The sequence below is a fragment of the Carex rostrata genome, chromosome 29, assembly GCF_964058835.1.
Source record: "Carex rostrata chromosome 29, lpCarRost1.2, whole genome shotgun sequence".
NCBI lineage: Eukaryota > Viridiplantae > Streptophyta > Magnoliopsida > Poales > Cyperaceae > Carex > Carex rostrata.
The window spans coordinates 5,470,068-5,484,358 of record NC_135946.1 but is presented as its reverse complement, the minus strand read 5'-3'; the positions used below and the strand labels follow the sequence as shown (position 1 = coordinate 5,484,358).

Below are 14,291 nucleotides of genomic sequence, written 5' to 3'. Positions count from 1 at the left end.
CCTTAGTGGTTGAGCTGATACTACTTTTAAAAGACTTATTTGTTTGTTCAGCTTCATATATCGATAATTTGCATTACTGTTGGTCTTTTAAAAATTGTAACACCCGAATCAATAATCCAAATATTTTTATATATGGTTGATAAAACCTTGGGTTTAATTAAGTTAAATGAATTGTCAAAATTGTCAAATAAAAGAGTTACTAAAATTATATAAATGTTGATGAGACATAATTTAATTATGTAAATCCATATGACAAATATGTAAATTATGAGCACTACTTAAATGATCATTTGAATAATATAAATGATTCTTTCAATTATTAAATTATGAGAAATATTATTGTTTTTTATAAAAAAAAATAAAGCTTCTTCTTTGAATTTGTCCTTTAATTGGCCGCCATGTCTTTAGCGTTTTTCTTTGCCTCTTCCTTCGATTTGTTTAAATTCTTAATCAAATTTTGTAGGTACACATCCACATCTTTTATTCCAGAATTTTTTAGCAAGCTTTCCGCTAAATCTGCAGGCGACACCTTCACATCGAGAAGAAGCTCCTTGATTGAATCGAACAAAGGGTGATTCTCGATCCCGAGATAGTTCTTGGCCAACACCTTGAATGCATCAAAGGTGCAGTATGACATCTCGATGTGCATGTCCATCCTGCCTCTTCTGATCAGTGCCGGGTCGAGCTTTTCAATGTGGTTTGTTGTGAAGATAATAATTCTCTCTCCTCCGCATGCCGACCATAGCCCGTCGATAAAGTTAAGAAGCCCAGAAAGTGTCACTTTGTTGGTTTTGTCAACTTCTTCGATAGCTTTTGATGGTGGCGCCTCAGTTTCATCCTTGTACTTCTTCTTTTTCTTGTCCTTGCGTTCACCGGTGAGGTCGAGAGAGCAGTCAATGTCCTCAATGACAATGATGGACTTGGCGGTTGTTGCTAGAAAAATCTGCCTCAGCTCTGTGTTGTTCTTGATTGCTGTCAGCTCAAGGTCATACACATCATACTCTAAGAAGTTGGCTATTGCTGCTATCATGGTAGATTTGCCGGTCCCGGGTGGGCCATACAGGAGATAACCACGCTTCCACGCTTTGCCAACATGCTTGTAGTACTCCTTCCCCTCACGAAAGATCACAAGATCATCCATGATCGCTTTCTTCCTTTCGTGTTCCATGGCGAGTGAGTCAAAGGTAGCGGGATGCTCGAAATCTACATAACTCCATACCATGCTGCGGCTCACACCTCCAATATTTGTGAAAAGCCTTCGTTGCCGATTGCGTGCAATAATGGCACGGCCTTTGGTAAGGACATGCTCCAGATAATCATTCTCTATCAAGTTGCGGTGGCGCTTGTGGAAGCTGAGTCGGTAGAACCTATTAATTAATATTTTAAAAATTATTTAGGAATAGACAAAATTTTACTCCAGTAATGTCTTACTAATTAATAAAACAAAACAGTGTTTGCTACCTGCATCTAGAAAAAAATAGCTTGAAGCCTTTGGCAAGTACGTACATTTACAAATTAACTTGGAATATTATGGAATCCGTTTAATAATTAAACTTACGACTTGCAATTGTATACAAGTGTAAAATATATTAATAAGAAAAATATAGAGAGAGTCATTTTGGAATGTTATGTAAATTTTCAACACCTTCGTTCTTCCATGTTGCTAACTGTTGTTGTTGATATGGGAAGCTGCTTTGAGGCATGCCACCACACTGTCACACCACAAAAGGTGTCGGTCACCTCCTCGTATTCATCAATGGTGATGAATGGCCGGTCGTTTTTCCTTCTGAGCTCAGCCTTTAGTCTCCGGGCATGCTCAAGGCATGCAGAGCTGAGGTATGCCTCAGCAGCGGAGTACAGCTCGTCTTTCCTCATGTGCTTGCCATCGTATTCGTGCAATTTGATATGATTGAAAGGGTTGAGAAAAGAAAACGCCTTTCTGAAAGTAGTAGAGATGAAGATATGAAGTTCTTTCGGCATGTGTTTGCGAACTATGGCCCATACGAAGAGGAAGCTTGCCATTGCCGAACCGGTACCAGCCCAACTTGGTATTGCTACCATTTTCTCTTATTTTTCTTCTCTCTAGATTTTTCTCTTGACCAGTACTGTTAATAAGCTAGAAACACACACAAGGATATGAAAATGAATGAAAATTTGTATGCCTTTACCAGTGTTATTGCTTAGATAATCATTTTGTGGCGGCTTGGGTGATTTGACGGATCCTGTTATTCCTCAAGAATAATAAAAGCAGAAAAAATGGTGCAGGACTCAGAGATAAAATGCACCTCAATTCGTCAGAGAAATTTTTAAGTAATTGCTAATTGGTGCTAATTAAAGGGGCTATTAAGCTAAACGCTATTTTCAGAGCAAGGTTACCTAATTTAAAAATACCTAATCAGAGGGCCTGCTATTTTCAGAGCGCAACTTCAGTTATTTGTTGCTTTTCTCAGATACTTATTTTTTAAAATCTAATTAAATCATGTTCTAATAAGAAAAGTTACTATCCGATTATAAATTGAATTATATATCTGATATGTCTATTTTAATATCTTACTTTTTTTTTTCGAAATTTCCTTCTAATTTTAGAATCATTTGTTCTTTATTGTAACAACAACAAAAATGAATATAAATATAGAGAAACTATATAATTTTTGAAGTACTTCAAAAAAAAATTCACAAAATTACTCAAGGTCTCAGACTTAAAAGCAAGACAAAAAAAAGTTAATCAAATTGAATTTATGATACTCATAGAAAGACTAATCTTAAAACTCGAATATACAAATATTCATCTGATTAATAGATGAATTACTATGTATATATTATCTCTAAAATGAGATGATCAAATATGAAAAATGATGAACTAATGTATTTGATTGATGAATTGATCTCTTAAAATGAGTTTATTATCTTCCTTCAAATCTATGAAGACGATATTTAATATTGAAATGTTGCATTGGATACGAATTCATTATATTTTAATTGAAATATAAGTCCTGATATGTAAAATGATTACAATGATGTTGGTTTTGGAACTTTAGTTTATTTGAGGATGCATTAATTAACTATCTATAATTTACAAATAATAATTTACCCGATGCTAATTAATTTATACTTTTTTGTAGATAAACATATTCTTCCTGCTCATAATCAATTCCATGCACATAAAGTAAATAAAGGATGATACAAAATATTAGTGGTAAAATGAGTACGAGAATATCTCATACAAAAAATAGGGAGACCCTATATAGATTTTCGGTAAATAAATTTCAATTATGCAAGACTTATGAAACTTATGAATTTTAAACTCTGATCGGAACGAGGACAAAAATGAAGAAATACGATTTGGAAATGCTAAAACAATAAAAGTTATTGAAGAACTCACCTGTGAAATCTAATGGTAATTAATTTGCAGACAAGAATCGGATTGAATCACCTTTCTTCACAAATTGACTCGATATATGACCAATACAAGGCTACTTGACCATTCTCTCCACTTATATAGGACTTCATATATGCTAAAATAGGAATAATTTTCAATACACTTATCGTAAACGTTTGACTAAAAAATAGTATAGCAAAGTATAACCTGGTAAAAAATAACAATTTTTTCATAATTAACTTATCATACCAGAAATTATCACATTACAAATTGAGCATGATCCTTGAATGCTCTAGTTTTTGTCCAACTCTATTTTATCAATTGTCTTATCCAAATATAAAAAATGGCTTATAAACAGCTAACTTCGGGTTAGCAATCATATTTGATTCTATTATACTTATATAAGTACTATATAATTCAGATGACATTGCTTGTATGTTTTCAATTATGATCTTCTGGCCATTCTTAATATATGTGATATGAAGATACTCCTAATTTTTGTCATTCATAGTGTCAATATAATAACCATCATTTCTAATATCTTTAAAGCTTAGTAGATTTTTTCTGGATCTTCTTAAATATAAAACATCATCTATTATTAATTTTGTTCCTTCAGGTAACAAAATACAAACTCTTCCGGAGCCTTCTATTAAATTAATTGTGTCAGATATAGTGTGAATATTATTCTCACCAAGATGCAATTGTGAAAAGTATTTCTTACTTTTCAATATGGTATTAGTTGTTCCACTATCTACCAGACACGGATCTTCATTACTTATCATTGCGTCAACCATTTTCCTTTAAAATGCAAAAATAAATTACTTTTATTCTTTAAACTTATTTGCAGATCCGTAATTTTGCCAGATATTGATCCGTAATTAAAATGACCCCAAAATGAATGCCATATGGATACACATATTTAGTGAAAACTAATTTTATTGAAAATGACCCCAAAATAAGACACACATTTTGATCCGTAATTAAAACATATTTAGTTTCTGTAATTATGAATTTTGTTATATGAGATTTTGGTATCACTTCGGCCGAAAATTAATGCGATTTTGGATTTTACCCCAATATGCGATTTTGATAGCACATACGGATCCCTAATATGCCATATGTCTTATTAATTTCTGAGATTTTGGTAGCACTTCGATCCCTAATATGCTTTCAGTAGCACTTCGGCCAAAGTGCCACCGGTCCAAATTTCAAATTTCAAATTCCAAATAGCCGATCTAAACCGTTCATCTTGTTCTCCATATTAATATGTGCTTGGAGACCAAATTTTATATTTTTCTGAATTTTTTAACTATTTATTAAGTCACTTTGAATATCGTTGATCCAACGGTGGCTTAATAAAATAGTAAAATCAGAAGCCACCGTTGGATCAGCGATTTTGGATTTTACCGATCTCTTCTTCTGTTTCTCCGTGAAATTTCACCGCTCCAACAAAGCTTCTCTTTCCCTTAGACCCTGTTCGGCCACATTACTATTCCCATGAGAAAAAAAAATTCAATTCAACTGAAATTTTTTTTTCCATGGAAACAGTACTTTTCATTTTAATTTCTGTGCTCATTCCCACTTGGAGGCCGAATAGGGCCTTAGGCTTTTTCATCCGATTGCCTCTACCATCGTAATTTTACCCAAGCCTTAATAGTTCTTTCAACAAGTCTTAATAATCCTATATATTCACAAGCTTTTATAGCTCTTTTCTCAAGTCACAATAATAGTTTTCCAATTAAATATACTCTGTAGATAAACTATTAAATATACCGCTAACGTCCATATTTGATTACTTACATCTCATATAACAAGTCTTAATAGTGTCAATGGTAATTCTAAAACGGATCAATATGTTTTAATTACATGTCTTTGTATTGGAGAAGGCAAGTCTTAATAGTACACACAACAAGTTTTAATTTTCCGTATCATCCATTTCTCATTTTTCATTTGTTTCTCCCTCCCTCTCTCCCTATTTAATTATATACAACTCTTTTTCTATTCTAAAAAAAACACTTATTCCATCTTGTACATCTATTTTAACCAATGGAGATCACTACTTAATTAGGAATGATAATTTTTTTGTTTGCATTCATGTCATCAAATAATTTATACAATTGATTAGCAGTTAGTAAATAATTTATTGTAAGAGTCAGAGTACTATATATGTTCTTATTTGTCCTTGGTAGTAAATTCTACAATTGCATTCACAATAATGAAAAAGAAATTAAATGTTGCCTCGGTAACTATAAGCCTAGTTTGTGCATTTGAGACGATACAATAAAAACAAAAGTACATCGATCAAAATATTCAGCACGTATTATACCAAGCAAGTTGTTTCCTACCTACTAGCTACATAATAGCATGCATGCAAAAAGCATTTTTAATTGTGTATCATCTAAAATGTTTTATATATAAATATGCAATGAATATAATAAATAAAACATAAAAGATACTAACCTCAATACCGTGTCATGCTAAGTTGTCTGGTTTTAGGTTTATCATAATTAATCAAAACATGAATATTAATTAGCTTGGCTATACTTGTAACTGAATCCCTTGGTTCTCTCATGAACAATCGAATGTGTCTTGGGCTTGGGCTTGAAAACCCATTGGTGATATAGTTTTTTTTTTTTTTTTTGGTTAAAAAGGCAGTAGCCCAGTTTCATTAATCAGAATGAAACTTACACAGTTCACAAAATGGTAGGAGACCTGTAATAGGTCCTCCAATTCACAAAGTATTATCTGCTTTAAACAGAAGCAGACCTAAACTTTGGCTAAAAGTTTGTGAGATGGTATTAGCGCGTAACTCCAAAATAGCTAATCAACAACGCTTTGATCAGCATTTACTAAGTATCTACAAAACAAAAACATCAATCTCTTTGTCTATTGGGGGTGGAGCATTCATTCTGCGGCTTCCCACAAGTCAGGTGGTACTTTCTGATTCAGTTGGATGGTTTGACAGCACTTCATCATCTCCAGAGAACATCATTCGTAAAGGCTCCACCTCAAGGATTTCTTCTTCAGGAATCCAACGATGTGCCGCAGTCTGGATGTGCTTTTTGACCCTCTTATTAGCTGTCCAATAATACAGTAGTGAGATAATTAGATAGTTGATATTCCTAGCATCTTTAACCTTGGAATTTTGAAAACAGATTTCATTACGATGTTTCCATAGGGTCCAACAAATAGCACTAACTAATATAAGGAAAACTGTTCTATGGTGAGCTGGTAAAGACACTGCATATGAAATAATTTCGGTAATAGTAGACCAGCCAACAGTTATAGATCTACTAGGACACCAAAGTTGCCAAATTTGCATAGCTAACGGGCATGTCAAAAATAAGTGATTAGCAGTCTCGTCGTTATCACAGAATACACAAGTGGTATCACCATCCCACCCTTTCTTCCTAAGATTTGATTTAGTGAGAATTCTATTCTGGCTCACTAGCCACATGAATATTTTAATTTTTGGGGGTAATGGTAATTTCCACCACAAAAAAGGGTGTGGTGTAAGCACTCCTCTGTGATTGAGGAATTTATATAACGAGCTAACGGTGAAATTCCCGGTATGATCCCACCGCCAAGCTAACTTATCCTGGATATGTGTAAATGAAATCTGGCTAAGAAAGGCTAATAAGTGGTTCCATTCGGCTAATGCAACCCCATCTAGGATATCACAGAATTGCACCTGCTGCCCCTGAGAGTGTATAACCTCTGAAAGCAGAATATTTTTATTAGTGCACATTGCATAAAGTTGCGAAAACTGAGAGGAGAGAGCACAATTATCGTGCCAAATGTCCTCCCAAAACCTCACACATGATGAACTTCCTGGCGTAAATTGAGTACTACAGGAACCAAGATTATCAAGACTCATGACAGATTTCCAGAAAGTAGAAAAAGGTGTGTGAAGTGTATCTATTTGATAAATGTGACAAATTAAGGTTTTCCAATGACTACGGTAGGTGGGGTCTTTGAATTTCCACCACCATTTAGCTAATAATGCTTGATTCATATCTCTAAGATCTAAGATCCCTAATCCACCATATTCTTTAGCTAAGCATATTTTCCTCCAATTAACTAAGGCATATTTCTTTCGAGATCTAGATGTGCCTTGCCATAGAAACCTACACCTAATTTTATCTATTTCTGCAATAATTGTATAGGGAATTTTATGTAAAGACATAGCATATAAAGGAGTGGCCGACAACACGGAATTAAGAAGAGTATGTCTACCTCCTATGGATAATAAGTGACCTTTCCAATTGGGAAGTTTTTTCTCAAATTTGTCTATAAGGAAGTGCCAGTCGGAGACTAATAATTTCCTATCATGAAGCGGGAGGCCCAGATACCTAATAGGGAATTGAGAAGTGGAACATTGAAAAATTTCTGCAAAATGGGACAGATTGTCGATATTTATCCCATACATCTCTGTTTTACTTAGATTGATTTTGATCCCTGACAAAGCTTCAAAGGCTTTCATAGCCCACCAAGCGGATTCTATCACTGCATCCCTAGCCTCTAAAAACAAAATTGTATCGTCGGCATAATGGCAGTTAGTAATGGCTCGATCATGAAAACATTTTGGTCCTAACCCTTGTAATGTTTGGGCTTGATTACCTTTGTTAAAAATTCTACTAAGAGTGTCGGCTGCTAGAATAAACAGGAAAGGGGATAGAGGATCCCCTTGTCTTACCCCTCGTTTACAATAGAAATAGGGGGTAAGTTCATCATTCACTGTTAAACATGATTGAGAACTAACTAACCAGGATTGTATCCAAGATATCCAAGTAGGGTGAAAACCTCGACTAACTAAGATTTCTAACAGATAGGTCCAATGGATCTTATCGTAGGCCTTCTCAAAATCTACTTTTACTACAATGCCTTGTTGATTGTGATGTTTACTATAGTGAATAAGCTCTTGACTAATGACTATGTTATCAAGGATATTCCTACCGGGCAAGAAAGCTGCTTGACTATCGTCAATAATTCTGTGCATGACATGACCTAGTCTGTGAGTGAGGATTTTGGAGATCAATTTAAAACTACAGTTGACTAAACTTATGGGCCTAAATTTGTTTATAGTAGAAGCATTGGCCTCTTTGGGGATAAGACAAATGATGGATTTATTAAGTTTGTCTAACTGCAATATGTTGTCATGAAAGTGAGTGCACAGAAGTGCTAAATCTGTGTGTACAACTAACCAAAAATGCTGATAAAATTGAAATGAAAAGCCATCCGGGCCTGGTGTCCCACTGGCTTCACAGTCAAAAAGGGCTTTTTTGATGTCATCTAAAGTGAAAGGGGCAACAAGAAGGGAGTTTTCTTGGAGGGAGACTTTTTCATGATCAGCCCAGAATTGTGGTTTCAATGACGCATATTTAATACCTGTTATTCCTAGGATATCTTTGTAAGAAGCAAATAGATGTTGTTGAATCTCATATGGGGAAGTGGTGGTGGTATTATTAATATCTAATGAATTAATTCTATTCTTCTTTTTCCTATTATTAGCTAGAGCATGGAAATATTTGGTGTTTTGATCCCCCTCATCTAACCACTTTTGCTTGGCTCTATGTTTCCAATATAATTCGTCTTCTAAATAAATATCGTCTAGTTTAGAATGGAGGGACTGCCATTCCTCTTTCTCTATATAAGAGAGGTCTCTAGTTTCTCTGATTGTATCTAGGGAATTCAATCTATGCAGAATGGATTGTTTGGTCTTCTTTTTCTGACCATAAAAATTCCTAGCCCACCCTCTTATTTTTCGTCTAAGAAAGCTTAGTTTTTGAACCCAGCTGGAAGCTAAATTAGAGGGATCTAGTGGGTATTCTTTCCACCATTTATCTATTAAAGCACAAAAATCTTCTTGTTCTAACCAAAGAGGATCTATTCTAAATGAATTTCTATTCGATTGAATATCTTTTTCTATTTGCAGTAGTATAGGACAATGGTCTGAACCATTTTTACACAAGTCCAGAACAGAGGTATGAGGGTATTGTTGGTCCCAGTTTATTATTGTAAGGAACCTATCAAGTAACGCAAAGTTGGTACCATTGGACCAGGTATATTTTCGACTAGTGAGTTTTTGTTCAACAAGGTTATGCCTATTAATAAACTGGTTGAACCTTTTACTAATAGAGACATCAAAGTTAGTCCCTGATTTCTCTTGTGGATTCCTAATCACATTAAAGTCACCACTAATTATCCATGGATCTCTGCAAGAAGCTCTAATAGCATCTAATTCAATCCACAGTTCTTTTTTTAACATTGGTGATATAGTTAGTGTCTATATTCAATATAATTTCTTCTTTGGCGAAATTATGCACTAAATAAACACTTAGTGCCTGTCAACCTTTTTTGCCCTCAAAACCTTTACAAGCAAAACGAAAACGGACAGGTAAATCTCCTGCTTGTGCAGAGCATGACGTACGCTTGCTGTAGAAGAATTAAATGTAATGGAAAGAGGTTTTGAGAGCAAATTTCAACAATTTAGAACGAATATTGATCATGTTTACTTTATTGGACGACTCCTTGTAGCAGTAATTAAGATCGAGTAGCTTATATATACACTTTATTGGATTGATATATTAATTGTTAATTAGTTTGTTATTTCTATTAATTAATATATATCGATATTCGTATAATATATATATATACCCATAGCTGTTATGATGAGCTAAAATCATTCAGAATCTGTTTGAAACTTGAAATATAGGATGGTCCGCTTTGAGATTCGTGACAAAATAAAATATACAACTCAGATCTCATCATACACGGTCTGGTACATAAATTTTAATATATTTTATGTCATGTTACAAATTACTGTTGCCTCATACATAAAATATACATAATATCTTTCATGCTCATTACATAATTAAAATGCTCGTACAAAAAATATGCTTGTTTCATGCATAAAATGCTCATGTGTAACATTTTGCACAGTGGGAATATGAAATTAGTAACTGAAAATAATAAACAAAATAACTTGAGTCAGGTGGGACTTTTATTATAAAATCTGAAAGTTCAAAAGTTGAAATTAAATTATTAAATATTAATTATCTACATTAATATGAAAATATTAATGTGACATTTCTATTAATCTTGTTTTATTAAAACTAAAACAACAAAAGCATTAACGTAAAGGATTAAATTTATTAAGCTATAATTAATCAAAACACTTTTAACCTAATAAAGGCCTTCTTCTTCGCCTGAGGAAGAGGAGGAATCTCCGTCCTCTTCGCCTTCCTCTTTGTTTTCCTCTTCACCTTCCTCTTCGCCTTCCTCTTTGTTTTCCTCTTCGCCTTCCTCTTCGTCTTCCTCTTCGCCTTCCTCTTCGCCTTCCTCTTCGTCTGATGAAGATAATGAAGACCCGGTCTGCTGTTCGTCAATAACGAGTTGTGCGAACAAGGCGTGAGGCAAATCGTCTTCCACGTCTAATTCAGGAGGCGGGCCGAACTGTAGATCTTCCTCAAAGTTGATATGAATATGAACCGAATGCGCCATCCTCACATTAGTCAATGGCGGGAGAGGTTGACGACATTGCCGACAAAAAACGTTCCCGTTGTGCACCGGATCATGTCTCACGTGTGCATCTTGTTGTTCTTCAGTATTAAACTTAATTCCACAAGGAAGACAACGCTTGTATAAAAAATAACGAACATCGTTGTCTAAATATTTGTACCTTGTACCCTGACAATCAAAATTTTGACCCGCTACAAGGTCATGAAATTCCATATATATTGTTTTTTCCAACAGAAATTTAAATAGAAAATTTTGAATGACAAAAAGATTATGAAATAACGTGTGTGTGTGTGTATATATAAGGGTCATATATGTGAGGGCCGGAATTATGATGTTAAACCTAGAATACTTAATTTGTGACGATTCTACCAGCTGCATTGTGACAATGAAAAACAAATGCATGAGTTAAAACAATTAAATGATTCCTCATGAGTTTAATGCCTTAATGCTAATTGTATGAACGACTTGATAATGACTAGTTTAATGGATGTTAACTAATGCATGTCGTAGTTGGCAACGGTCTTCTAACGGAGTAATGCCACGTCCCAGCACAAGTGGTGTTTTGCAAGGCATTCAACAGACAATTGCTGTATCCTCATAATTAAGTTTCTATTTATCTAAGGTACATACTCTATCAAATATTTAATTAACTATCTGAAGGCCTTCATCAAATGTAAGACATGTTATGTTTTGTTCTAGCTAAACTTTCAAAACTGTCAGCTCAAGGCACAAGTTCTTAATTAATCTACCATTTTCTTTTTCTTTTTAACAGAGCCCAAGAAAAAAAAAATGTCTAAGCCCAGTTCTTTTAATTCTCAGCTTGCTATCTTTCGAAACAGATTTATTCAAATCGACTAAACTAAATTGAAGTCTCAAATATAGACACCCAAATTCATTTCAGTTATAATTTCTTCTCCAACTACTGTAGACCCAACCATTTATTTCCCATTTCAAAATTTTGATTTCAGCCGAGTCCATTCTAGCTAATAATACAACATGTGCTTATCGGATCGATCCAGATGGCTCGACCCAAATAGGAGCTTTATAAACTCATCGGCATCCATGCTTGGCCAGACCGCCGACACCGTCTGCCTCCTCAATGCTCTCTTAAACGACATTGATGACACCAGAACTATCGTATTACCTCCGCTTGCTTCTCCCCCGCTTCCCGCTCAACACCAATGCGAATCTATCTCGCTCTGTCTTGGTTGTTCCCTAATTGCTTGATCTTGATCTTTTCCTTCTTAGAGAGTTACTATTGGAGGTTTTAATAAATTAAGATGAGGGGTACGAAATTGATGTTATGGCTTTGACAAGAAAGAGAGAGAGAGAGAGAGACTTTATTATTGATTTTTACTGGGGTTTGACAGTTGGTGAAATTTGTTACAGTTGGGGGACGTTTGAGGAATTTTTTTTTATAAACCATAATTAACAAATCACTTTTTGCGGAACCAGCATGAGTACTTTGGATTTTTGAAAAATCAGAAGGACCGAATGCTCCATTCGGTCTCCAGTTTTTCCTTTTCTCCAGACCGAATGGAGCACTCGGTCTCAAGTAATTTTTCACATTTTCCCTGTAGGTGCCACAGAAGATCCTGGAAGGTCCAGATCGAGTAGACCATTCGGTCTTGAGATTTATTAAAGTGCACCCCGTCTCTGCTTTGGCGTTCCCCCCCCCCCCTTCACCATTTTTTCTCCCTGTCTCTTCTCTCTCCGTGGCTGCCTCAAAATTTTTTTTTTACTCTCTAATTATTAGTTTAATTTTAATTCTAATTATATAGGTTTGTGTATTTTTGAAAGAAGAACAAGAAGAGCTTCAGATCTACAAGTTTCGTTAGGTATGGAGTTTAATTCTCTTATTTTTGCTTAATAATCCGAAATTATAAATAAATAGTTAGAATAAATGGTTTAGTAGCATAAATGATTTATGTAGTAATGGTAGTATAAATAAATAGTTTTTGTGTAATTTTTTCTTATTTTTGGTAGTAATGTATTTTTTTAGTAGTATAAATGGCTTATGGACTAATTGTAGTATAAATAAATGTTTATGTAGTAATTGTAGTATAAAAAAATTATTTATATAGTAATTTATTTGCATGTAGTTTATGTAATAATTGTAGTTTAACTAAAAGATGCTCTTATGATTTATTTATTTTATTTGCATGTAGTTTATTTATATATCGATTTATTTGCATGTAGTTTATTTATATATCGATTTATTTATTTTATATGATTTTTCTAATGAAAATAAAAATACAGTTAATATCTTCAAATAAAAGATGCTCCAATGAACGTAATTTAAAAAAAAACTTACTACAATATTTAGATGAAAGCTACCAACATAATGCAAAGGCCGATATGTAAAAACACAATATTGCGATGGAGCTTGATTTTCAGCTATAAATGGTGAAAATGGAAGAGTGAATTGGAGAAGAAAAACTTGAGAAGGGAGTGAATTGGATACGCTTGGGAGAGTTGATTTTCAGCTAACATAATGCTCTATGTCTTATATAGACGGATTATGTCGGTGCGTGCACAGAAACAAAAGGTAAAAGTGCTACCATATACCGCACCATTTCTAACTTGTAATGATGTGAAATGTCGGTGGAAATGGATTTTATTGGAAAAAAAAAAAATCAAGACCGAATGCTGTATTCGGTCTGGAGGCATATACCGCACCATCCGCTGCACAGGAAATTGTGAAAAAGTTGAAAAAATGGTTGAGACCGAGTGCTCCATTCGGTCTGGAGAAAAGGAAAAACTGGAGACCGAATGGAGCATTCGGTCCTTCTGGTTTTTCAAAAATCCAAAGTACTCATGCTGGTTCCGCAAAAAGTGATTTGTTAATTATGGTTTATAAAAAAATTCCACGTTTGAGGCGAGAAAGGTCAGGGAAAGAAATAATTACTCTGTTAAATTAATTTTGTTCTATAGTTTATTAACCTTCAATAATTCTGTTTGTGATTGTTCCAGTATATACCATACATTTTAGTGAATAAAATTTTAAAATATATTTTAACTTTATGATATGGGATGAATATATTGAACTACTAAATACAATTTCATCTTTTTTATAATAAATCTTACAACCGGAATATTTTATGTTTAGTAAATCTTGATTCTCATCAAATATTATAGTAAATCTTACAACCGGAATATATAACATTTATGTATTTGGATGAAAAGTTTTTTTATTTTTATTTATTGGAAAGTGAGTGATTCTTCATGTATTATTTGTTCATGCCAAGTTTCATTTTGAATTGGGTTCAAACTCGTCCATTTCAAAAGCTCCTGGATCACAAGGATGAGCTGTTTTGCATGCAATGCAAGTAGCCAATTAAAGCCGAAATTTTTATTTCTACCATATTCACAACAAAAAGAAAATATCTTA

The 14,291-nt window shown here is 34.0% G+C and overlaps 1 protein-coding gene and 1 pseudogene across 2 annotated transcripts; both read right to left on the bottom strand.

Annotated features, from left to right (window-relative positions):
- Positions 1-385: 385 nt before the first annotated feature.
- On the bottom strand, positions 386-2,098 carry LOC144546234 (AAA-ATPase At3g28580 pseudogene; annotated as a pseudogene). Its single transcript, XR_013508725.1, has 2 exons — positions 1,646-2,098; positions 386-1,367 (listed from the first exon to the last, which is right to left on the bottom strand). The product of XR_013508725.1 is annotated as an AAA-ATPase At3g28580 pseudogene (transcript).
- A 4,207-nt stretch (positions 2,099-6,305) lies between these two features.
- Positions 6,306-9,647, bottom strand: LOC144546233 (uncharacterized). The gene has a single exon (XM_078294778.1). The coding sequence runs from the start codon at positions 9,645-9,647 to the stop codon at positions 6,306-6,308; it is 3,342 nt and encodes a 1,113-aa protein (XP_078150904.1).
- Between the last annotated feature and the right edge of the window lie 4,644 nt (positions 9,648-14,291).

Coding starts and splice junctions, on each gene's coding strand:
- LOC144546233 (XM_078294778.1), bottom strand. CDS start 9,647: ATGTTAAAAAAAGAACTGTGGATTGAATTAGATGCTATTAGAGCTTCT.